Genomic DNA, 24,530 nt, shown 5'->3' with positions numbered 1-24,530 from the left:
GTGCAAAGCACAAGTCTCTTGATAGACTCTTGATGATTTCCAGGATTCAGTGTTGGGACAAAAGGGCACAAGAGAGCTCTTTGAAGACCACAAGAGGTTAAACTCCTGGAAAAAGATCAAGAGCGCATTACCTTGATTACCATTCATCTCTTATCACTGTACCTTATCCAGGTCAGCTAGTTTAGATTACAGTAGGCTGAGCAAAATGCTAATCTATCCAGAATGCACAGAGACATTGGTGAGCAAGTATTAAAATGGTACAAGGTCACAGCATGCACTGAGAGAACACCACTGTTCATAAATTTAAACAAAGCCCTCACATTTAACTGTTGATCTGCCAACAGTGACGTAAGCTTGTGTCTTCCAGTAATGATGCTCCAGTAATGATGCTCCATTACTGGTCACTTTGGCTTGAGAAGAAAGCCTGACAGCCACTCCATCAGACGCAGCGCTCGGCTCTCATTGAGTTACCCGACGAACATATATTATTCATTCAGTGTCATCCCATACTGTGCATGCGGCACTTAATCCATCACAAGTAAGTGGGATATAGATTCCCACGGGAAAAAAAAAAGTTTAATCTATTTTACACATTTAATCAAGCAACATGACAAAAAGAGTGTTAAAGGTTTGGATGTTATGTCCACTCAGATCTCCGGGTTTTATTCTGGAGAAATGGCTTTATTCCTAATTAAAATGTGAAAAAAATGATTAAATTGAATAAAATTAAGATTTTAAATGTTTAAATTTAAGTTACAGAACTTCAAGAATTATAACACCACATTAAGGATATATCTTACTTACACTAGCAGCATCCGGTTGAGATGCATCATCTCCGCTTTTCTTCTCATCGGCCTCGCGCTCTGTGCCCATGACACAGGCATCCCATCAAGCCGCTATCATCTAATTCCTGATTTCTGGGGTTTAGGATCCATTCTCTTTTCCTTTCAGCAAAAACTGCCTTACAGAAACAGCAACAAACTGTGCAGAGCCTCACAGCACAGTGTTTGGATGCACAGTCGACAGGCGTATGAAACCAGATCCTGGCATTGGAGAAACAGGGAGCTCGCTGACGGCACCTCCTCCAGTCCTATGGCTAATGTTTATTTCATTAACTGCTGTCGTTGCCTTCTATCGAATTCATGTGAACAAATATTCAACAGGCACAAACAGGTCTAATGTGTTTGCTGTGCAATAGAAATAAACAAACAATTGTATAGGAAAACAGAATTATCTTAAAGTGACAACATTCTCACTAGGTATGTTTGTACAAGAGTTTTATTTACAGTGTTAACAAAGTAGGTGACTGTGTAAGTTAATTTATCCTCTGGCTGTCTGGTGCTCAGAGTTGACAGACTCGCAGCAAAAAAAAAGGGTCCAGCCTCTGTGAAATAAACTAAAACCATGTTTGTCGGCTTAAAAGCAGAATATACATTGTCATAATTAACATTTAAAAAATCTTTCAGTTAGAATTAATAAGACAAAGGGGTGGGAGTCTCTTGGGTGAGCAGCATTTTAACAGAAACAAAATGGACAGTCAGTATTTTAACACTTTAGTCAAGCCCTTTCCAAGGCACTGAACTTCATGATGCAACAAAATCAACACAACACAAAACACAAAGAGAAAGACACACGAGGCACAAAAACAGAACTTAACATTCACAGGCTGACAAAAACAGGAAAAAATAGTTGTAAAGAGTGTTCTTTGAGTCTTCAGGACGGTTTGGGCGTGCTCCGAACATGGACGGGGAGAAAAAAAACAAAAAACGACGAGGGAGCAAAGTTTCATTTCTTGAAAAAGGTGTTGCGGGTGATGCTGTACAACAGGTGATAAGGCTTTCGTTTTGGGGGCTCGGCCAGTGAAAAGACCTGCTGCTGAGGCACGCTGGTGGGGATGGTGATGTGACGCTGGTGAAGTGGGTGAAGGTTTTGGTGGTGTGGCGGGACAGAGCCAGAGTAACCAATGTCTAAAAGGTGAAGGGGACAAAGAAAAAAGAAAAGTTATGAATGGAAATAAAAAGTAAGTAATTTGATAAAATGTAAATGAAGAGTGGCATTAAGTAAAATATTTCCTTACTTTTGCTCTTCTTCTGTTTGGCTCTTCTGGCATTAACAATGGCCTGTTTTCTTTGCTCTTCACTGATCTCCATTCCTGCCAACAGACACACACACACACACACACACACACACACACACACACACACACACACACACACACACACACACACACACACACAAACACACACCTTCAGGTCAAAATATTTCCAACCACCCCCTTCTTCCAACAGTCGTGTCCCCCTGTTCACCTTCTATTTGACATTTACCCACAGTAGCAGTTTTGCGTCATGAATGAACGGAATGTCTCGACTCACCCATCTCTTGGTCTTCCTTGACTCTGTATCTCTCCTTGGCAAAGGCCTGTAACCACCTCTGCTTGTCCTGGGCCTTCCTGCAGCACAGCACACACACAAACTCCAGAGTGGAGGCGTTGCGCAGGCGCAGAGCATTCCTCAGGGTCAGGCCCAGGTCTAGGTCCCGCCCATCGGGCACATCCACAACCTCGGTCTGGTCCATATCCAGCCGTCCGCGGTAGTGGAGCAGGTCTCTGCGCAGGACGTCTTTTTTACAGAAGACCAGCTGGTGGTCAAACAGGAAGAAGCTGCGCTGTTGCATTTTGCCTTGTCGGACGACTCGAGTCAGCTCACCAGAGTGGATCAGGTCTGAGCTGCGCTCCAGCACATCAGGCCCCTGCAACGACACGTTTACATAGATACAGAGTCAAAACATTTAGAAAATATATTTAATATTCTTTACTGAAGGTTGGGAAAACATATACGCTCCATTTTATTAACCAGAGTACAAACTGGAGGAGTATTTATTAGTCCTCATCACCTCCCAGTGTAGAATGGCCACCTGCCAGTGAGCGATGGTGTCGACGCTCTCCAGCCGCCTCTTCCTCTCATTTATCAAACTGGCCACATTCTTCATAGCCTCATACGCTTTGCTCACTCCGCTGTAGTCACTGTAATAAATCAGCAAAGGAACTATGAGCATAGGGTTCACCTTTCTCATTAAATTGATAGAAAGGACATTTCCATTTATAGCAACACATTGCTTCAATCACAATCATGGACAAAGTAAGTTATCAAATCATGAATTCTTCCTTTAAGGTGAATGAATGACTATGATTATTTAATGGGTTAATTGGTAAGCTTATGCTAGGCCACAAATACTGTACATATCATTGTACAGCCAAGGCAGAGTAATGCTTTACAGACAACAGCTTCATTGATTCAAGGTATAAGATGGCATAAGATGCGTCATTGGATCCTGAAGTGACCAACATTGTCAACATTTAAGTAGATGGCTTGTGACCCATATACTGTATACCCTTTTATATATTTGTGCGGGGTGGTTGAAATAAGGGTGTATGCGCGAGTATAAGTTGCTATGTTTTCTGGCCTGCACCAGAATGTGTAAATAAATAGATGCTCAAAATGTACAATAAGTGCAAGTGGTAAAAGGAGTAGTATAAATAGTGAAGTATTGAATTTCCAGTACCTGTGGTCTTTGGGGGTGTACTTAAGCAGTTCTCCTAGCTGTAGGGGGTATTTACAGATCTTCTGGACAGGCGTGAGCAAGAAACCTGCAATGGAAATGTCGATCATCTGCTGGAGGAGCCGGCAGGCCTCAAAGAAATGCTTATATTTGCCGGACTTCATGAGGCGCTGCAGCTCAGCACAGGCTGACGGATGCGTGTTACAATAGTCGGAGTAGATAGAAAAGCCCTCGCCCTAAGGGAAAAAAATACACGTTCACATTCAATGAAAAGTTTGAACTACTGAATCAGTTAAATAAATGAGTGACACAGTGATTACATGAATTGGGAAAGGTCTTGTGTGGGGTTTCCTACCTGCAAGAGAAAACAAGAGCCAATTTCACTGAGATGTGGTTGGTCTTTGTTGTACTTCTTCTCCAGGTCTTTGAGAAACTGCCTCTGAAACCTGTAGATGTCCTCTATGTTGCTGAAGATGGTCTTCAACTGCAGCTCAGTGAACATGTCCGGGTGTTTACGGCATTGACGGATGTAACCCTGAAAGTTGCACAAAAAAAAACAGTATGCTGACTGCACAGAAGGTATGGAAACAGTTCAAACGTTGGCCAACAGGAGATGCTAGAGAGAGAAAAGCCATTTCTGCAATACAACTGTAGCTTTTTCTAAATATTCTATAACAAAAAGTTGAAATTTATTAGAATCTAGGACAGCTTAAGAGCAGGGTTTGAATCATGTCTAGATTACTTAAAAGGACAGAAGCAGCAGCCCGAGATGTAAACATTGAGGCCCTACCTCACAGATGTCCTTTAGGTGCTTGATGTAGATGCGTTCAGTATTCATGATTTCCTGAACCACATTGGTTCTCATCTGCTCCTTGTGCTGAGTGCTGTGTGTGTCCCTTGGAGCTGGATCTTCCTGGTCCGCTACACTCTCCACACTTTCTGTACTCGAGTCCTCCTGGTTCACTCGCACCTGAAACACATTCAGCACAAACAATGGGACCTCGTCAGCAGCATTTAAATCATAAATAAGTCTGTTTTCTTAAGATTAACTTCAAGTCACGATTCATTTTCCAAACATCTTCTTTCCAGTCCCCACACATTGCCAAACAAACATGGCTCTTGACATTATTTTTGTGTTTAATGAAAGCTCATTAGCTAAATCAAAATTATTACAAAAGATAGAACAATAACTACTTAAACTACAGAAAACTCCACATCACTATGGCAACAACATGTGCTGGTTTAACCAGCTCCTGTTCGGCAACATTCATTCAGCTCCAAGCAATTACACAGCAGACGGCCATCTGCCAATCAAATAACATCACTATGGTTACCACGGCCTTCCCAATTAAGACTAAACTGTCAATCAGCTCTGGTCACCACAGAAACCAGCTGAACTGCTGAGGTTTGAACTCTTCCACACACACTGTGAAGTGGGCTGGTGAGGTTTGTTTGGAGCTAAGCCAGTTTGCGGGTCTTTTCTGTGCTGCTGGAGAGCAAACATGCGTTAGACAAGTAGGTCAGGAAGTCCACTTACCCTCACAAAGCTGGAGGGGAACCAGGCCTCCTTGTCAGCACCCCTGCCCCACCACCAGTCCTTATCCGAGGCATCCAAGACACGGATAACATCTCCAGCCTTGAAGGCCAGCTCCTGCTCCTCCATGGTCACATGGTCCCAGAGAGCCTCAGCATACACTGTGTGGCCGGAGCTTATCCACTAAGAGGAACACACACAGATAAGATAAAAATACAATTACATGCAGGCTAAGCCCATGTCTAGCATGTACGATTATGTCTAGACTTGTGGACACTGCAGTGGTTGTCTGTTCTGTCAAACATTTTCACATGGATGTTCACGAGGCACGCATACAACAAGATTACAGGTTTCATCATGATTCAAAACACATTTCTGGAGAAGATGTTTGAATGTTGCAACATGACAAGTTTCCCTCCTCGGCCTCACCTCGTTGAGCACAGAGAGTTCCACCCCTGGCTGGAGGTAGGGCGTGACATCAGCGAGCTCGTCAAAGCTGCCCTCCTCCTCCTCACTCACGCTGTCATCAAGTGTCGCTGAGCACTTAGACACACCATCTGCAACACATACACAGAGGTTAAAAAAAATAAAAATGTATGGAGCTGATAAAGTTCTGACAAGTTCTAAATCATTCAGAAAACAAGCCACAGATGCGGGCACACCCACATGTGGCTCCACACCAACATTTTCCTCCAACACACTTATTGACATTCCCCCAACTCGGCAACAACCCTATTTCTCACCGCTGAGCATTCTGTGGAGCTTACGCCGCCCAACGCGGTCTAGTCCGATGGGGGTGCTCTGGGAGAGGGTGGAGGGTCGAAACCTGGCAGACACGGCTCTGTAGGGGGGAACCTGGTGGGAGGGGATGGGCGGCCGCGACAGGGACTGCAGAGAGGAGACAAGAAGAGACATCCTGGGATTTAGGGAGAGCTCACTTTCTCAGGCTTTCAACACCTTCCCAGCAGTTCAGCTGTCACATAGAAATAGAGCCTGCAACTTCTTAACAGATAACAGACCATGATGAATTGTATTAGATTTTTTCTTGTCATTTTTGGTATTTTATGCCTTCATTACACAAATTATAAAGAGTGAACACGACAAAAAGGACTGAGCTAAGTTAATGGCCCCAAGTTGTCGTATTTTTGTCCAGTTTAAATAATGCAGATTCTTTCTTGAAACACTCATTTAGTAAAGAGAAAATCATTTTAAACTGATCTTTACCCTTTAAAATATCGAGGTATTCTTTGGTTAAAATCTTTAAAACAAAAGTTATGAGCTTTATGTATAAACCATCACTAACATTGCGAGCACTGGCAGGAAAAAACAGTTTTCTTCCCAACCAAGTGGAGGATATACAGTATTTTTAACACATTGGAAGTTTAAACATGCTTTTAAACTTGAATTTCATAATTTGGATTCCTTCACTAGCAACTAGATCAGCCTTAAGCCAACCATGATTGCAACACCTGAGTCATTGAAACTAAGTATCAGACCACATTTCCAGTTTTATACACAGTAAATGGGAATTTATCTAAGCATTTTCACTGTTTTTCAAAACAATGTGCTTCTAGCAGGTTTAAACCATAACTGTAAAAGCTTACAGAAGGAAGGCGGTCGTCTTTCTCCTCAGTATCAGGAGAGAACAGATCAACAACTCCTATCACTGAGATTGGACGCTGCCTCACGCCTTCAACGTCTCCGTTTGCGATGCGGTTCTCAGGGCTCGCTCCGTTCCCACATGCTTCGTTACCACTGCAGTCTTTATGCAGCAATGTGTTTGCTGTCCTTTCTTCAGCATGCAGTTCTGCCCCTTCCTCTGGAATACAGTGCTTCCTGGAAATGTGCTGCCCGTAGTCAGAAATGGGACGAGGTCTCGGGCGTCCGCTCCTTCGCCTGGGCTTGACCTGGGATATTTCCGTGGATGCATCGGTTGAGGATGATGAGGGCGATGTGGGCGACTCTGAGAGGCATGTAGGAGAGATAGGAGGGGTGCTGCTGGTTGTTGGAGAGACTTCATCTGTTTGGAGAAGTGCTTCTGGCTCTTGTTGGTCTGATGTCGCCTAGGGATCAAAAAGTATACGTTCAAAACTCAACAAGGACGGCGCTATTGATTTGCCCCTGTTCAATGATCTGCAATGCACACAGATGTAGAACATGATGTTTGCTGGGAAGAACATTTGTTAATCAGAAACAGAGCAAAATGGTGATGTCTGCAAGTCATAAAATGTCCCACTACGCATATGGATCTCAAGGCAGAAACCACAAAAATCAGTGTGAAACTATTTTAAGGAACTTTATCAGGACTTTCCTGAGAAAATTCTTTATCATGTGAACGCACTCAAGTTCACACAGTGATTCACTCCACATATTGAACACAATACACCTCCTCTGCTTATCAAGTTCAAATAAAAACTGCAACAGATATTCCACAAATATTCCACAATTAAATGTTATCATCCTGTATGTATTTCAGCCGGTATTGTTTACTCAACGCGCAAATATTGGCTAATGGTTACTCATTTGGAAATTGTTCTAATTCTGTTAGTCAGCCAGCAATATCAAACCTCACCTCTTGGTTTTCTCCATCTGGGTCGGGTCCCCGGCATATACACTGGAAAGGCACCCAGTGGTCTAGCACCATTGTGAAGACACACAAACACAGACTGACCTGTGTCTTAAAAAAAAATTTTGAGGCCAGGAAAGGCCACTTGATTTCTAAGGTAAACAATTTCGATTTTTCCGGTTCATCATTTCACTATAACAGTGTGTTTATGGATCCTGTCTAACTGGTGGGGCTGCTAGCTGTCCAAGGCCCAGTGTCTATGGGGCTGGACTTTGATCCACTTGGCTCCAGCTAGAGGAAGGGGGGGGGCTGGACTCCCACAGCAACAGGACTATGGATCAGTTTTGCGCAAAGGCCACTAATCATAAACAAAGCCTAATCATTAACTCTGCTCCTTCAGTGTGCCTGGACGCACAGAACAGCTAGCTTCAGCATGTGACCCTTCCGCAGCAGAAGTCAGTATATCACACTCACCTCACAGTGAAGAACGATTTATGCCTATGTTAATATTTATGTGACACCCAAGGGGACTTTGGACACACAGAGCTCTTTATTTTTTTTTAAGCATACGAGCACAATACTGACTAGCATCACGTACGTTGACACGCAAACTTATCGCAGTGTGTTAGAATCATACCGGATTCAAAGATCACTTCACATAATCACTTCATGGGAGGTGTGATGGTTCATTTCCCAACACAAGGGTCAATGCCACCACTGAGGAAGATTGGCATCCTTTAATTATCAGGCTGATCTAGATTATAAAGGAAAACCTTTCCGTTGTCTTTCAGTAATTCCTTCCTCTTTTGAAACTTCACAGCGAGCCTGTTATCTAATGATTTCCAATCTACTGTTTTGAAGTCAATGATAAAGATAACACTAGCTTGATGCCATCATTGTTTTTTCACACATTCTGCTATGTATCAGATCTTCTGTTCATAAGCAGGGATGAACAGGTGGGGTAATACTGACTGCTAACAGAAACTATAGACAGTATGCATCAAGGACATTTTATTGTTTCACTGTCATTTTCACACACACACACACACACACACACACACACACACACACACACACACACACACACACACACACACACACACACACACACACACACACACACACACACACACACACACACACACACACACACACACACACACACACACACACACACACACACACACGACTTTCCTCCCTTACCTCATTTGGTTGCACGTTGACTTCAGTCTGATCCTCTTGTTGGGAAGGCTCTTCCTGGCTAAGAGGAGATGGATCACATTCTGCTCTCGGTTTAGAACCACCTGTTGTGGCCACAGTGAGCGATTCATAATGAGCAGAGCTACCAGGTGAGGTCTGCTCTGTTCCCTCTGGGGGCTCCACAGAAACCGGGCTAATTAGGACCTGGTGCTGCTGGGGGCTGTCAGTGCATTCAGGCTGCAGATGAACCAGAGGGGTGCGTCCGACAGACATGACCCGGGCTCTGACGGGCGAGGGCCGGCGCTGTCGCTCACTGGTTGTCAGGCAAGGCACGCGGCGGGAGTAGTCGTCATGGAGACGGGTCAGGGGTGACAACGGGGATGGAGAGGTAGTGCTTGGGGAGGGACTTCGCTTGCGTCTGACAGTCAGGTCGGTCCTGCTGCCAACTAGCATCGGCCCTTTGGTCATCACGGGGCTCTTCCTGCGGCCAACGCCGAGGCCCCGGAGATCCACTGAGGAGGCGCTGGCTGTCCTCTGGATGTTTTGTGTCCCGTTTGACGCGATAGTCCTCTGGGTGTCCTCCTGAAGCAAAGGAGGTCCTGGAGATGGAGCTTTGCGTCTGAAAGGCACCTTAAATATGTGAATATTTTCTGCACTTTTGCTCAGTCTGCTCAGCACCTTCACATTTGTGTTCTCATTCGTGTTCTTTGTTTGGACGTTGATGCTGGATGTCTCATCTGGTTTTCGACTGTCCGTAGCCTCATTTGTGCTTTTTCCTGCTATCCTCCTATTCCCTGTGTCCAGTAAAGAGATGCGTCCTGCTCCATACGCTCTCCTGATGCTCCTTGAGCACCGCGTGTTGCGTGTGAGACCGTCTCCGTCACCATTTTCCTCATCATCAAAGTCCTCAATATCCGATCCACGGTGGCTCATCTCAGCAAACTTTTGGCCATCAAAATTACCATTAGACCCACTGTATCCGTCTGCAAACTTGAAATCATTTTCTGCATCATCTAGACCAGGGTTAATGTCCGCCACACCTGTGCCATTAGCCATTTCCTGATCTGATGGGTCTTGTTCTCCATCTTGGCCAACTGCTCCTCTACTCTGTATTCCCTGGAGCACAGAGGAGCGGAGCTTCTTGAAGGAGTCCACGACGCCCAGTCCCGATAGTCCTGACCAGGACTGGGGTACGCTGTTGCCGTCGTTGCTGTGGGTTGAGGCGGCACTGTCAGTGGTTGGACTGTGAGCGGGGAGAGGGCCCTTCCTCGAGTTAGAAAAAAGCCTCATAATTCTTGAGGAATACGGCTTTCCCTCTGGTTGACCTATGACAGGGTTGGACCAGGAGGAGGAGTTGATGCCATTCAACCGGTTTTCGTCAGGACCTGCAGTCACCGGCTGTACTTGGGCGCCATACCCAGACAGCAGACATGGGACTACACTTCTGTCAGTGTGACTGTGGAATGGGTATATATCACTGAGGGGTCGGCTTCGGATCAGAGGTTCAGCTCTAGAGTTGTGGAGGGACGGGAGAGAGTCTTCGCTGGTGGACAAGACCCTGTCCTGTTGTTCTGCCTGCAAAACCAAACAGAGATTCATTTAGTTCATCTTAGAACTCTTTGCTTGTTGAGTTATAGAAGAATGAATGGTCCTATTCAAAAGGTTACTATGAGAAACAATTTGCTGATCAGATAAAAGCACATAAGACACCATTAGAGAAAAATATGGATTTGTTTTTAAAAATTAACTGAACACAGTAAGATTTTCATTGTAATGTATTTCCAGGGAAAGCTTTGAAAAATAATTGGGACAGGGAGGCCTGAGAATAAACAATTGTGTGTGTAAACTTTACAGCACAGTTGCCTCTGTAATCCAGAGGAGTAAAACATATTTCCCTGAGAACACAACATGCATTTGTCCTTGGTGCTGTATTTCAATGTCCAAGGAGAGCTGAGGCCCAGGTCGGGGTGGTGTTGTGTCAAGTCCAGCTTTATGTGAGTGTGTGTGTCCGTGTGTGTGCTTCAGGGCAGTGGCAAATGTAGCTGAGCCTTTGAAGTGGGGCTCTGTGAGCGTGACTAAGCAATGAAATTTGTTAATCCATTGTGATTAATGCAATAAATTGCCCAGTTTTCTCCAGATTACGTAGATGATGAGGGGACGGTGTGGGGGAGGGTTGTGTGGTCTTCAACACAGTAAACATAGTTTAACTCTTTATCCTGATACACAGACAGTGTTTGTTTTTATAGGATTCATACTAGTAGGTGTTTTTCAGAGGGTACATTTAATGTGTCATAGTAGTAAAAGTACAGGTGTTACAACAGTAATAACATTAACAATGGCTCTGTTCTTCAAGTTTTCCCGGAAACCATGACAGTGTGACAGTGAGTCATCATGTACAATGCCAGGACCCTTAAACTGAGGCAGCTAAATGGCATTCGAGTATTATTCTCACACGTTTTTCCTGCTGTGACATGTCTTCTGTGAAAAAAGAACCAAATTCTCACACTTTCTCCAGGTTTCCTTTATGACTCAATGTTTTGACTGGTGTTCAATAGTTATCATAGAACTTCTACAACTGCCAACTGGCTTACAAATGATCTAAAATAAGATAATTAATTTACTATAAAATTACTAGGCTATAGAGACTACAGTATATAGACAATAGTGGCAACATGGTTTGTTTAATGAATATAAAAATTCATCATCCCATATAGGACTACTTATTACATTTCTCTGAAACAACAGTTTGTGTATTAACATGTAAGTTTTCTCTCACAGTGTCCCTGCATCAAGAGGTGAGAATAAGAATAGTTAAACCAGGCGGTCAGGCTTTAAAAAAATTCTTCACTGAGTATGACCCAAACTTTCCATCTATGTTAACGGACTAAAAGTACATGTGGTTGTAATATCAATATCAGGGTGTGAGACCAGACATCCTCTGAGATTTTGGTTATTAGAAAAATGTAACATGGTAAAAAAACAAAAAAGCTTACTTTTTACCTTATCTAATCAATGACATCCTCTGTAGTCACTTAATAATGGATAACAGCTACATTACAGTGTGTTGACAAAAATAATTAACTGAATATTCCGCTTGTAAATGTAAATGTAAAAAAACAACAACACATCACCGCTAATTGTTTTACATTTTCTTGTCTTCTAACAACACACCTCACTATACTGTTATTATCATTCAGCTATTCAACCAAAAAATGCTGTGATTTTGTCAGCATCACTCCGTCCTAACACAAACTGAAGGCATTTTTTAAGGTTTGAAGGCAGTCTTGCTTCCCATGTCCGCTATGTAGGCTACACATGCTGGGAGCTGCAGGGATCCTGGAACATTCCCGTTCCTCCTGCGTGTTCAGCAGCAGATGGGCTTTCTCAGTCAAACTCTCTGTGGAATCTGCTGTCACTTCAACCAGCTCACTCCATCACACAGAACACTTATGTAAACACAGAGCCACCGCTGCCAAGCACCGCTGCTGACAGACAGTAAACACCCCTCGTGAACAATGTGCTGCCTTTCAAAGCAATGCTGAATCGTCTTCTTGTACTTTCTCCTCCTCGGCTACTGAAAGAATCTGGATGGGTAGCAACTGGAAAAATAGACGGGATCAATGATTCCATCTATTTGTCAGGCAGAAAGATGGGAGATAGGAAGGGAATTTCCACAGCTTGAGTGGCTTGTTTTTGTTTTGAATACTCACATTGTGCTACCAGCCATTTTACCAGCAGGGCTATCCTTCAACATCTCTCTGCCTTTTCCCTAAACCCGGCGCCAACTGCCACAGGCCAGTTGGCATCTAGTAATGCTTGGCAGTGCTGTTAGTCAGAACCAAGCTGACGCAGGTGCTGACTTTGACAAAAGGACTACACAGACTTTCACTTATATGCAATATGCTTTTTACGCCAATAAGTGTACAGTATGCTCGTTTCTGTTACCTTTAACCATGCCCTTTAAAAACTGCTGACGTCTTTATGAGCCTTATTGTATTTCAAGTCTCGACTGAAAGCATCAACCTCAATGACAATGTGAGCTTTGATGTGGATGGTGGACAAACTTGTTTCTCTGTTGAAATGGCAGGTCTGTTGGTAATCCATAACTACCAATTTAAAGAACAGATTCAACACTGACAACTACAGTTTCCTTGTTTATGAAAAGCTGTTCTTACACTAAAATATGAAATATAAAGGAATACTGAGCTGCTTTTTTACTCAAGGTACTGTATTTTTTTTTTACAGTCAACCATACATACACAGTACAGGAATATGTTGTAATGAAAAGCATTATTCTGAATTTTATTTTCATTTTGTTTACTTATCTCTAAAAGTCAAGATCAAAAGCTTAAATCTCTAGCATCTTTTCCTTTCCCCCATATTTCTTAAGAAACAGAAAAATATAAAAGCATCTAGTACGTCCACGTCAACAGCTATGCATATTGCAAGATCCAGACAAATACTACTTACATGTTAATATCGCACCCTACTGTCTGTGAATGCGGGTCTCTTTTCCTATGAACTGTCCTTTATCATCTTTGCTCTTCCTCCGTACCAGGATCACTGTTGCTCTCTGGTTTTCCTCCTGCTAGGATGTGGATGGGAGCGGCACACTGGGGCCCTGGTCCAGAGTTAATTAAGAGCTCAGGGAGGAGCCCCCCCCCCACACATGGCAGCCAGCTGGAGCCAACCTCAGATTAGACTCCCATAGACAAGGATGAAAACACTCACCCAGATACATAAACAAGTATAGAAGGGCACAAAGTATGCACTCCAAAAACACATGCACTATTAGTTAGAGCATCCCTTCACATATTGCACGGCCCATGTCCATGTGAATGTGCACTCACACACATGGGTGAGTGCAGGGAGGAAGGCATTTAAATCACGGACTCCCTTCCTGTTTGGCTGCAAAACCGAGGCTGTTATGCAGGGAGACATAAATGCATAGTAATTAGTGATCTCCTACCCATAGTTCACCTCTGCAGAGGTATGTCATGCCTGAGGCTAGGATAAAACCCATTAGGCCAAAATGAGCTGAGCATTAAATTGAAAAAATCACTAGACAGAAAGTATCAAGGAAAGTTTTTTTCAGTCATTTCCCATTCTCTGGCTTAACTCTGAGACAGACACAACCAGCCCGGAGCAACACCGTCATTCTTTCGCAAGCTGTCATATTACTGGTTGTCTATTTGTCTAAAGGCGTGAAAGGTTTGAGGAAGACACAGCTCTGACACGTCCTGAAACAACATGCCAATAATGTTTTAAATAACAGATTGGCTGATTAGCTAAATCAGTGTGGGTAACTTAAAAACTTAAGCTGCAGAACTAGAGAAAAGTTCACTGTGTTTTGTCTTTAAAGTGAAAAAAAAAAAGTTCACATTGTGGTTGTACAGGCGTCTAGCAAGATTAAGAAACACTTGACAATATTCAGTATTAAATATTTGAATCCATATTAAAATCTTATTAGCCTTGATGCTTGTTATCTGACCTTACAGCCTGTTTCCTGGCAAAGATTAAAAGTGTCAGCAATAAAACTCTGAAGGAAATTTACTGTATGAGGGACCCGTGTGTGGGAGAGGAAGTGTGTATGTTTGTGTGTGTGTATGGCCTATTCCTCATCTATCCCAGTAATAATCTTATTAGCGGAGCTTTACCAGTCTGTGTTCAGGACTGGTTTCATCTACACATGATAGCCTAATCAGGGCGAAAACTAAGCTATTCAGCACTGACTGAGAGTGACACCCAAAGCTTGTAAAGAGCCCACAAGGGCTTGACAGCAGGAGGCAACTTGGCCCATGTGCACTCGATATTTTAAGGGTGAAAACATGATTATGAAGTAGACAATGTCCCACCTGGATCACGTGAACACATATGCTACCGGTTCAGGTTCACCGGTAAAGTCTCATATATGTTCATGACCTGGTTCCTCATTTTTTGATCTGTAAGATAGAAGGGGATTTGGAGACGCCACGCCCCTTTCCATAGAGCGTGGGAAGTACAGGTACAGGCTGAACCAGGGAGTGTCACCACTCTCACACAGGCAGACACTTGCTCACCCGATCTGCTGTGGACTGTCGCAGAGACAGACTGACGGAAATCTAACACCACACAGTGCACAAGGCTTAGAGAGGACAAAACATCCACTGAGTCTCGTTGTCGACAGTCAACAGTGAAACCTGACAGCGATGCAACAATAACCAAAAGACTCATTATTCATAAAGACCATGAAAACTGCTTCTAAAGAGCACAAATCCACTCGTATCATCTGGGGATCTGAGACGACCTTAAACATCCGTTCCCATCTGTTTGTGAGCTTGGAAATAGTTTATGCTCCGGGTTGATAAAGAACATAATATTTCCCCGAAACAAATGTCCTATTTGACTTAGTCACAGCACTGAAAATGCCTGGTAGTTTTCTTATCTGCTATACAGACTGAAGTACAAATATAAGAAAAGTAATGCAGATTAAGTTCATAAACTACAGACACAAAAAATGTTGCCTCATAATAACAACCGTGTATGATAAAAAAGCAGCCTGGTGTTAAATTATATTGTAGTGGTTCAGTAGGGGTACTGTTGTAAAAAAGTATATCTGTCGTTTTTTATATCCTCTATAAAGCAGAGGAGTGTGGCCTTTGGATATTAAACGGTGCATGATCTAGTATGAAGTTCCGTAATCGAGAGCCACGAACACAATAAACTGCAGTGATGGCTGCAGACTCCTACGAGTTAGTACATACTAAGAATGACCCAGACTGAAAACAAGGAGCTGTGGAAGGAGATTACACTGAGTAGTTTTTTTCTAAGCCTACAAAGAACTCGGGGGGCAAACTGCTTATTTATTTCTGCATTAATTAACTTTCTTTGGCCATAAAGCTCTTTGTAGTAGGTGCCCCCACCCCTCCTTCACCAACTCCCTGCACAGCCTGGCATCTCCCACATCACTATAACAACCAGGGCTGTAATGCACTGCAATAACCCCTCTGGTTGCATTTCAAACAAGAGCACAACAAGAGGGAAATGTGAGACACGATTATGATGCATGTGCTTTAAAAGGAATCACTTGTTTTAGCTGTGAGTGCAGGTACAAGTACAAGTAGCTCACCCTGCTCATAGTGGCTGGTGTTGTCCTCCTGACCTCTCTCTCTCTCTCTCTCTCTCTGTGTCTCTCTCTCTGTCCTCACAGAGCAGCTGTGTGTCGGTCAGCCATGGTGCAGGATCCTGGGTTTCTCTGAGCTCCGTCGTCTCGCTGCTCCGCACTCCTCCCCGTCTCTCACACACATGTCGGGTACCAGAAGAAGAAGTTCTCACCAGTCTCCCTGCAGCATGTCGACAGACCTGCCTGCTCACACACACTGCAGTTAGCGAGCTAGCACATGAGCTCACTGAGCAACTTTTGTTTCTTAAATTACGCAACTTTGCGCTAGTTTTTGTTTTTACTTCTCTTTCACCGACCGGCAAAACCTGCTGGTAGTCAGGTAACCGCACAGAAGCAACACTGAGTCATCCGTTGATCTGGAGGAAGCTCGTTATTTCGGTGTTGACTGCGGTTCTAAAGGTCTGGAGCTGGAAGCATCATCAATGCACTTGTTGCAGTGTTTCCAAGGGGCGGGGCTTCCACAGGTTACGATTGAGCTTATTGGTTGACCACAGCGTGACCGCACGGCTAGCAGCCAATCATAATGCAGCGGATGAAGCCACGCCCACAGCGGAACGCTCTCCATTGAAGAAATAAAACAATAAACTGCTGCTGCAGAAGAGTTCACTTCAAACCGCTTCCGGTCGTGTTTAATTACTATTATGCCTAATGTCGCTAATTTGCTTCATACCAAAATGTATATCTATTGTATGTGCTATATTGAAATTAACTTTAATTTAGCATCTGCATGACATAATTATATAATTGTAAATAAATCCAGGCAATAAGACTGGACCTTGCAGTTGCAGGTTGCTGTCTTCCTCTTGTCATGTTGCCAACACAATGAATGTGTCGGGAGTTTCTGTTGTGCATGCCCATCCCCAAATACCAGAGTAAGCATTCCTTCCGTGAATGTTGTATTGTCACACTATAACGAGGAAAAACACTTTTGCTTGTCACCTAAAATGACACCACACCTGTATTTCAGGTGTTTACTGGTGTTATTTTTTTTTATTTACAGGCTGGTGATCTTATTCCATCACAATCACATGTACAAGATATTTTAAGAAAACTAATTTAAATCGATTTTACTACATAATGCACATACAATACAAGCAGTGGGAGACAATTCAGATTATTATAAAGTAGTAAAATGTACTTAATCTAACAACAGAAAGGTACTCATGCTGAGAAATAGCCCTTGTGAGGTGGGGTTATTATCACTGATGTGGTAAGTTACATTGTGGAGCTGTTCTTAACTACTTTATTTTCCTGGGGAGTTAATCTGTAACAAAACATTGTAATTATAATCAGCAAAGCAACCACAGTAGTCAAATAAATGCAGTGGAGTAAAAATGTATGATGTTTCGCTCTGGATTAAAAGAAATAAAGTAGCATACAATGGAAAAGCTCAAGTAGAGTACAAGTACCTCCGAACAGTAGTTTAGCAAACACACTTAAATACATTGCACAATGCATTATAGAGTCAACTAAAGTTTAGAGGCAGGATCAATACTCCTGACTGATCAGTTTGTTAAAAAACATTTACCAGAAGTTTTAAAGAAGCAATGCCTAGTTTAAATCCCAAAGATTAAGAACCCAGAGAAGGTGGTGTCATCATCTTCATCAGCAAAGAGCCCGTTGAACAGCTCTCCTCCAACCACCTGCAGCCATACCTTGTCCCCCACATCCAGGTGCAGCACAGCGCCCCCTGCTGCCTGATCTTCGCTGCTCTGGTAGGTATCTGTGGTGTGGATTATCTTTGCACCATTCTTCACCAGGGCCACTTTCACGTTTCTGGAGTAGACGGTGATGTAGTAGGTGAAGAAATAGGCTCCTGCTGCGGAGCACGTGAATCTTCCTGTTTGTGCATTGTAGTTATTTTGTGCATTGTAAATGATCTTGTCAAACCGGATCGGTGCATTGGCTGCTGGGAGTTTACTTTGCGCTGTGAGTCCCACAGAGAAGGCACTTTTAGAGATAACAACTGCATCTCCCTTCTCTCCCTTATCTCCTAGCTCTCCTCGAGACCCCCTCTCACCACGATAACCAATATTGCCCTTGTGACCTGGAACACCAATTTCCCCCTTAGAGCCTGGCCTGCCAGGGGGGCCCAGTGGACCCTGAATGCCTCTGTCCCCTCGAAGGCCAATTTCCCCCTTCGGACCCTCTGGTCCAATTGGCCCCAAATCACCTTTAGGTCCTTGGGGTCCAGGCAGCCCAAGCTCTCCCTTATTTCCTTTCAGGCCTATGGGCCCTTGGACTCCTTGGGGCCCCATTTTCCCAGGGGGCCCCCTTTCTCCATTATCCCCCCTTTTTCCTTTGAGCCCTGCAGGGCCAACTGCACCTGTAGATGACAAGCACACAATTAACCTCTCATCCTTTAATGGTCAGAGTTTACTTTTCAGTACATACATATTCCAGGAAGCCAGATAAGGTACAAATATATGAATAATTTGTGTTTAAGTAAAGTATGTACAGCTGGTAAAAATAGATTAACTTTTCAACACAGGTTACTTTACAGATCTGTTTATTTTTCAGTGGTGCAGTTAATTCTGAAGATATACATACCAACTTCTCCATTGTCTCCCTTGTGACCATTGATGCCTGCTGATCCAATAGGGCCTACTTGACCTTTTAATGGGGGAATTCACAAATGAGTGTCATTATAAATTGCAAAGATGAAGTTTAAGACAAGAAAAAAAAGTTAATTGATTCAAGTTTTAAACTTACCTTGATCACCTTTGTCACCTCTGAGTCCATCTCGGCCGTCTCTGCCAGGCGTACCATTGTGTCCAGGGTCCCCTGGTATTCCAGGGTGTCCACAAACACAACCTTTACGCTGGGCTTCCTCCTGTGTCACACACCGGACTGCCAATAGAAGAAGCAAGAAAGTGACTCTAACCCTCATCTGCAACATTGTACCTGATGCACCTGTCTAACACAACTAACATCCAACTGTGCAAATACCTTTAGACTAAAAGCACAGCATAGTTTGCCTCGTAAGCACATGCACTACTCATATGACAGCATTGAATCTAATTGTAATCAAACAGGAACACTCAAGACGAGTACAGTGGAACAAAAGACAACCAAGACACCAACCAAAGAAAACATAAGCTGGAAGAACTTTGGACAAGAGGGGGAACTCAGTCCTCAAAGCCATTTCATTGGTCCCACTGTGTTTGTGGTTTACTCATTGAATCCGTCTGTTTCGCATTACCTGATTCACTTCAGATGCTTCTCCAGTCCAGTTAAGGATAATAATAAGCATAGTGTATGTCAGGGCCAGACATGCACAAGGCCACATAGTTTGACATGTGCTGCGTTCCTATACAGTGAAGCACACAGGAAATTAAACTTAAGCAAATGATCACATGCTGTCTGCATAGGGAAAATATTTTACTTTTAATTGAGCAATAAAAGGATGGCATTAAGAATGGACGCCTTGGATTAATATTAGCAGTTGCTTTAGTCCATGATTTAAAGGACAGCATTTTAATGTGCTCTATTTTGTCACACAATGATAATAAAATGTTAATTCATGCATGCTTTATCTCATATGTGCTTTTTAAAATGTCAACAGTTGACCCCATAAACTGGATCACTGACATTAAATGTGACCTTTTTGTGGTCCAAAGCCTAACATCACTAGAATGCCTTCGACAAAGGTTTATGCTTATCTTAATGACGGTGTCCTTCAGATGTTATCTAGATGCTAGACTGACTTTAATGTTAACCATGTTTAAGCCACAGACTTTCCATAGTTTTGTAAAGGCTATACAAAAGAAATAGAGTACCACAACTATTCCCAAAGAACAGTACAATGAAGGGGGTTTAGAAACACTTTTTGGCAGTTTTGGTGGCTCTCCTGTTTTTGCTACCACCTCCACAAAGTTAAGATCAGCCATTCAACAACATTACAGCACCAGCAAAGGGTTTAATATCTTACTCGAGGCCACTCAGCGAGTCAAGAGTTTTCTGGCACACAGACTTGAATCAGGACTGGTAGAGGAACCAACAACCTAATCATTAAGCTGTGCTGCTGTCCCTTTATTAGATTGTGTACAGTGAGGACAGACATGAGGGATGGGCGCAAGGGAGGAGCTGGAACATAAAACCAAGATAAGAAAAACACGCAACACACAACACCCGGAGCATTTAGCATAAACCCCCGACGTCCCAGTTATCGAGATACCCAGCTCGTGTGTTACACAGACAGACACAAATATATGTTCACATTCTTTAATTTTTCAATACTTCTTCTCACAAGCCTCCAGATATAAATATATTTAAAAAATATAAACAAGACAATACATCAAAGTGCACATTCAAGCAACGTCTTTACCTGGCACCAAATATTGAAACTTCACTGTTGAACATGTTGGCTTCTGCACATTTACTTGCATGGACACATCATGGACAAATATATAATCTAACAAAACAAATAACAAGGGCATGACTCAGAATGAATGAAACTAATTTATATTTTTAGACCAGTATATCAGATCCCGGTCTCTGTAGTCCCTTAACCAGGGACAACGTGAGGTTGATTTGGTTACAGAGGATACTGCAAAAAGTCCTCAGACGACACAGCAGAGACATTGTCTAAACTAATGAGTCCATTAGGTTAGATGGCTAAATAAGTACATCGGTACAGATCATCCTGAAACAATGACTAAACGTAAAAATGTATACATAAGTAGAATACAGCATGTTGTAACCGTGGCTTACAGTATTTCAGATTTAAAAGGTAAATAACACTGATGGTTTCTTTTGTAAAGAGATTTTTAATCTTACATTTTCTACGAGACTAAATTGATGTTAAATGACTTTGAGTTTCACATTAAGTAATTTTTTAGACATATAAATAAACAAAGAGGGGGGGGGGGGGGAGCACATGGCAACATGGGAAAAGAGGAACAGGAAGAGAGTATTTGACATCATTTTTTTTCTTTTTAGATAGAACACAGTTTGGGAAAGCAGCAATTCAAGGATATTCGAGGCTAACATGGCAGGTGCTAGAGAGGACATGGAGGTATATCGGGGCTACAACCTTAGTAGAAAATAAGGTCTAGAAGCAGGGGGAGGAGGTTAGTTAGTGAGTGGTCTACATGATCTGACGGTGCATACCGTAGCCCGTCATACCGGACTGGGAGGCCCCGCGGTTGCTGCCCATCTGCAGGCCGATCAAACTCTGACCTTGGCGGAGTTGTTCTTGGCTGAACTCTCGCCGATATCCCTGGGCTTTCCTGTACACGAACAACAGTTACAAGGTGAGGAAAAGGAACATGAGCCATCATGCAGTTGTGAAAATGTGAAGCTCCTCTGTCTTTACCTGTGGAACCAGTCTCGGTCACCCCTGTAATGACCATCGTCCTTAGTGACCGCCACACTCCCCAGAGCCATGAGAGTTCTTTGCACTGCTGCCATGTCCTTTCCTATAACCAGAAAATAATTATTCTGTCATAACATGAACTGATAACTAACGTAAAAAATAACGGGAATGAATATTTATCACTCCAGTATTAGATGGAATGTAAGTAATCAGATGTAAAATCACCTTCCCAGAGGTCCACAGTTTGAAATATGTCCGTGGTTGTGACTCCATAAGCTTCAGCTGCTTGCAGGAACTGAGAGATCTTCTCCATTTGTTTGAAGGCCATCTGTGTCTCTGGAATCTTCTTGATAGGCTCCTTCCCCCTTGGATAAAGGCTGTTGATGAGCCGACAGAGGATCTGGGAAAGAGGAGGTCAGAAATGTAAATCATAATAAACTGACACCTTGACCGTACCAAAAAACACAGTTGATGGTTTGAGTTCTCCAAATACTCATGCTTTCATGCTTAAATGCCATAATTGATCTGTTTGCTAGGGTTTGCAGGGAGGGGTTGCCTCAAGGGAAGATGTACAGAAATGCATTTGGATTTAGTTGTGAAAGCCAATGAGTCATTCCCATTAATGAAAATGCAACTGTAGAGTTACTTAGTGGTGCATAAATTGATATCTATGTCTTTCTCTGAATTATTTTTATTTACATTATATTGTGTTACAGTGTCAAGTTAAAAGACATGGCAGTATTGTGCAGGGTGCATTTTATAATTGTCTTATACAAAGATTTTTCACTGTGGAGTCAGAGAGCTTATCCATCAAAGGCTTCCAGAATGATTCAGAACAAAATTCCACATTTGCAAAGCATGTACTATAACAGAAAATAGTACAAATATTTGTTTCTGGAAGACAAAACAGTGGGACCCCTCTTTTAAATAGGAGGGATGATAATGGTCTGTTATTCCAGTAGTATTACTGAAGCTTTCGCATTTAACTGGGCACACATATCTGGTTGCTAATTTTAGGCTTTTTGACTTCATGGGCTCTTTAAATCCGACAGTGGCTCCACTATGTAGTGGCTTAAATAATTCAACGGTAACTTCTATTTTAAGTTCAGGTACTGCAGCCACTCACTGTTCCATCCATCAGCCATTTCTGGAAGTTCTCTCTGCCCGTCTGTGGCCTCTCCAGGTTCCCTCCACACTGTCCAACGATCCAGTCCACCAAACGCTGCTCCAGGTCTTGGTCGTACTTCTGCTCGATCTTCTCCTGCACCTCTCGGCTCAGTCCATAGCTGGGCCCTCTGTTCGCCATGGCAGCTCTCGCAACACTCTTTTTAATGAAGTGTCTAGAAGCCCTGAAGAGAACATGTAATCGCATTACTCTGTTACAGACTAAATTATTCTGACAAAAACACATAATCCTAACATACCTGTATATTACCGAGTTTGTGTGACTGCTTTGTATCCTGATTAAATGGCTTCAGGATAACTAAAACTCTTTTTAGAGCAAAAAAAAAATCTGTTTACTATAATGAAAAACTAATGCATTAGAGCACTATTATGAATCATTTTAATGTTTGAAGAAAAGCTCCAAAAGCCAGTTTTTATTCTGTCCCTTAACAGCTCAACATGCTGCCCTCTCTCTCTGGAGGCTGGAGGTGATGGAGCAGTGATGGAGCAGTGATGGAGCAGTGATGGAGCAGCAGGGTGTGGTCCATGGCAGAGTCCCGCACAGGGACACCCCCTGCATCACCATGGTAACCACCAAGCCCGTTTCCGGCACGCTGTGTCCAGTGATGCGCCACATGTGATGGTGACAGTGTGACCTCCAGTAGGCAGTCACCATGAACAGAATCAAACAATCAAATGGGTTTTTTTCACAAAGTTTGTCTCCTAACAAAACAGGCATCCATACAACGACACCTCCAGCAGCTTCTAAATATAGCCTGCAATCGAGTTTAATTCAATTACGTCAGCCCTCATGTGCCGCATTGAAAGGTTTGTTCATTGTTTTTAATGCATCTGTTATTGGGCGCAATAAATAGTCAGTCAAATTGGGAAAAATCCAAAGTAAATCCCTCCATCTAAACATCACACCACCCTGCTACGCACCATGCAGCTGCTTCAAACACATTTACAAACTGCGCAAAGCTCTCACTCCGGCTGCGACACAGGAAACAGTATTGTATCCATCATGGCATGCACCCAAAGCAGGTTTATTCACTAAAGGCGACACTTACTGTTAAAGAAGATTGCGGTGTGATTTGGTCCGAGTCACCGTGTGAGATGCGCTGAGCTGGGCAGGGCTGAGGATGCTGAGCTGCTGAGGCGTCCATGGAGAGCTGGCTCTGTCCGGGAGGGAGGGTCACTACTTTATATGGCAACTCCCCGAGGAGGGTCCACACAGCCTGCACACACTGCCTGCTCAGCCTTTAAGCAGCATGGAGTGGACCATCAGCAATGACCGTGATGGCGACACATTCCTTTCTTATTATCCTTTTAAAAAACTCTTGAAATTCCACTTTTCGACTCCTCATAACTGGTAGATTCAGTGCCTTGCTCAATGGCACCAGGGCACTGAGCAGAGTGGGTGTTTGCTTATGTTATCTTGTTAGAATAGCTGCTTTAACCAGCAGTTGGTCTACCTGCAAACATTAAGACTTTTATGGTGTTTGTTAAGGAATCGGTCCCTCTTAGTTTCAGTGATAACAGACATTTCCTTTTGCTTACTGAATTAAATGTTTTTGGTGTTTGTTTAATGTTGCGTTATGCTGCTAAACAATATATCTACCGTACTTACAAAGCGTTGCCTGGTAAACAAAAATATGCTTTATGTACAAGAACTAAAAGGGAGCACTTAGTAAAACATCACCAGATGCAATGCCATATGCATGATCTCTTCTGATTGCATTACAGCGGTCATGCTGTATGCTCCCATAAATTGATGTTTCATTTTAGTTTTGTCACAAAAATGACTGACTACATAGCTCAGCCATGAGTTAAAGGTCACTGCTGCAGTTAAGTGGACCCAAGGGAGTAAAGCGGCCGGTTTCGCCCCATTGAGCATCGAGCAGCTAGTTGTCAATTAAGTGTTAATAATCAACAGTCCAACGGCTGCATTCGGCAGGCCTCTCCATGGCTAAAGGGCAATAGGTATGTGGAGACATAACAGAATATTCTGCTAACAAAAGTAAAACTC

The 24,530-nt window shown here is 43.1% G+C and overlaps 3 protein-coding genes across 5 annotated transcripts; all 3 read right to left on the bottom strand.

Annotated features, from left to right (window-relative positions):
- Nucleotides 1-1,269: 1,269 nt before the first annotated feature.
- Nucleotides 1,270-16,054, bottom strand: spata13 (spermatogenesis associated 13). Of its 3 annotated transcripts, XM_054622738.1 has the most exons (13): nt 15,967-16,054; nt 8,862-10,433; nt 6,697-7,155; nt 5,836-5,980; nt 5,522-5,649; nt 5,096-5,275; nt 4,349-4,528; nt 3,914-4,093; nt 3,562-3,794; nt 2,893-3,022; nt 2,373-2,748; nt 2,078-2,152; nt 1,270-1,967 (listed from the first exon to the last, which is right to left on the bottom strand). In XM_054622738.1, exons 1-13 carry the CDS (start codon nt 15,973-15,975, stop codon nt 1,786-1,788), a joined length of 3,849 nt encoding a protein of 1,282 aa, XP_054478713.1. In that variant the 5' UTR covers nt 15,976-16,054; the 3' UTR covers nt 1,270-1,785. The 3 variants fall into 3 exon arrangements, with proteins under 3 accessions (XP_054478713.1, XP_054478714.1, XP_054478715.1); XM_054622739.1 differs by lacking the exons at nt 8,862-10,433; nt 15,967-16,054 and adding an exon at nt 7,665-7,872; XM_054622740.1 differs by lacking the exons at nt 5,096-5,275; nt 5,522-5,649; nt 5,836-5,980; ... (1 more) ...; nt 8,862-10,433; nt 15,967-16,054 and adding an exon at nt 4,753-4,846.
- Nucleotides 16,055-16,954: 900 nt separating this feature from the next.
- On the bottom strand, nt 16,955-19,076 carry c1qtnf9 (C1q and TNF related 9). Its single transcript, XM_054622775.1, has 3 exons — nt 18,733-19,076; nt 18,571-18,633; nt 16,955-18,346 (listed from the first exon to the last, which is right to left on the bottom strand). The coding sequence occupies exons 1-3, from the start codon at nt 18,917-18,919 to the stop codon at nt 17,577-17,579; spliced, it is 1,020 nt and encodes a 339-aa protein (XP_054478750.1). The 5' UTR covers nt 18,920-19,076; the 3' UTR covers nt 16,955-17,576.
- A 1,831-nt stretch (nt 19,077-20,907) lies between these two features.
- On the bottom strand, nt 20,908-22,677 carry tagln3b (transgelin 3b). Its single transcript, XM_054622791.1, has 4 exons — nt 22,464-22,677; nt 21,563-21,737; nt 21,338-21,440; nt 20,908-21,251 (listed from the first exon to the last, which is right to left on the bottom strand). The coding sequence occupies exons 1-4, from the start codon at nt 22,641-22,643 to the stop codon at nt 21,110-21,112; spliced, it is 600 nt and encodes a 199-aa protein (XP_054478766.1). The 5' UTR covers nt 22,644-22,677; the 3' UTR covers nt 20,908-21,109.
- Nucleotides 22,678-24,530: the final 1,853 nt, after the last annotated feature.

The sequence above is a fragment of the Anoplopoma fimbria genome, chromosome 21, assembly GCF_027596085.1.
Source record: "Anoplopoma fimbria isolate UVic2021 breed Golden Eagle Sablefish chromosome 21, Afim_UVic_2022, whole genome shotgun sequence".
NCBI classification, from domain to species: Eukaryota; Metazoa; Chordata; class Actinopteri; order Perciformes; family Anoplopomatidae; genus Anoplopoma; species Anoplopoma fimbria.
This window is presented reverse-complemented; position numbering and strand designations above follow the sequence as displayed.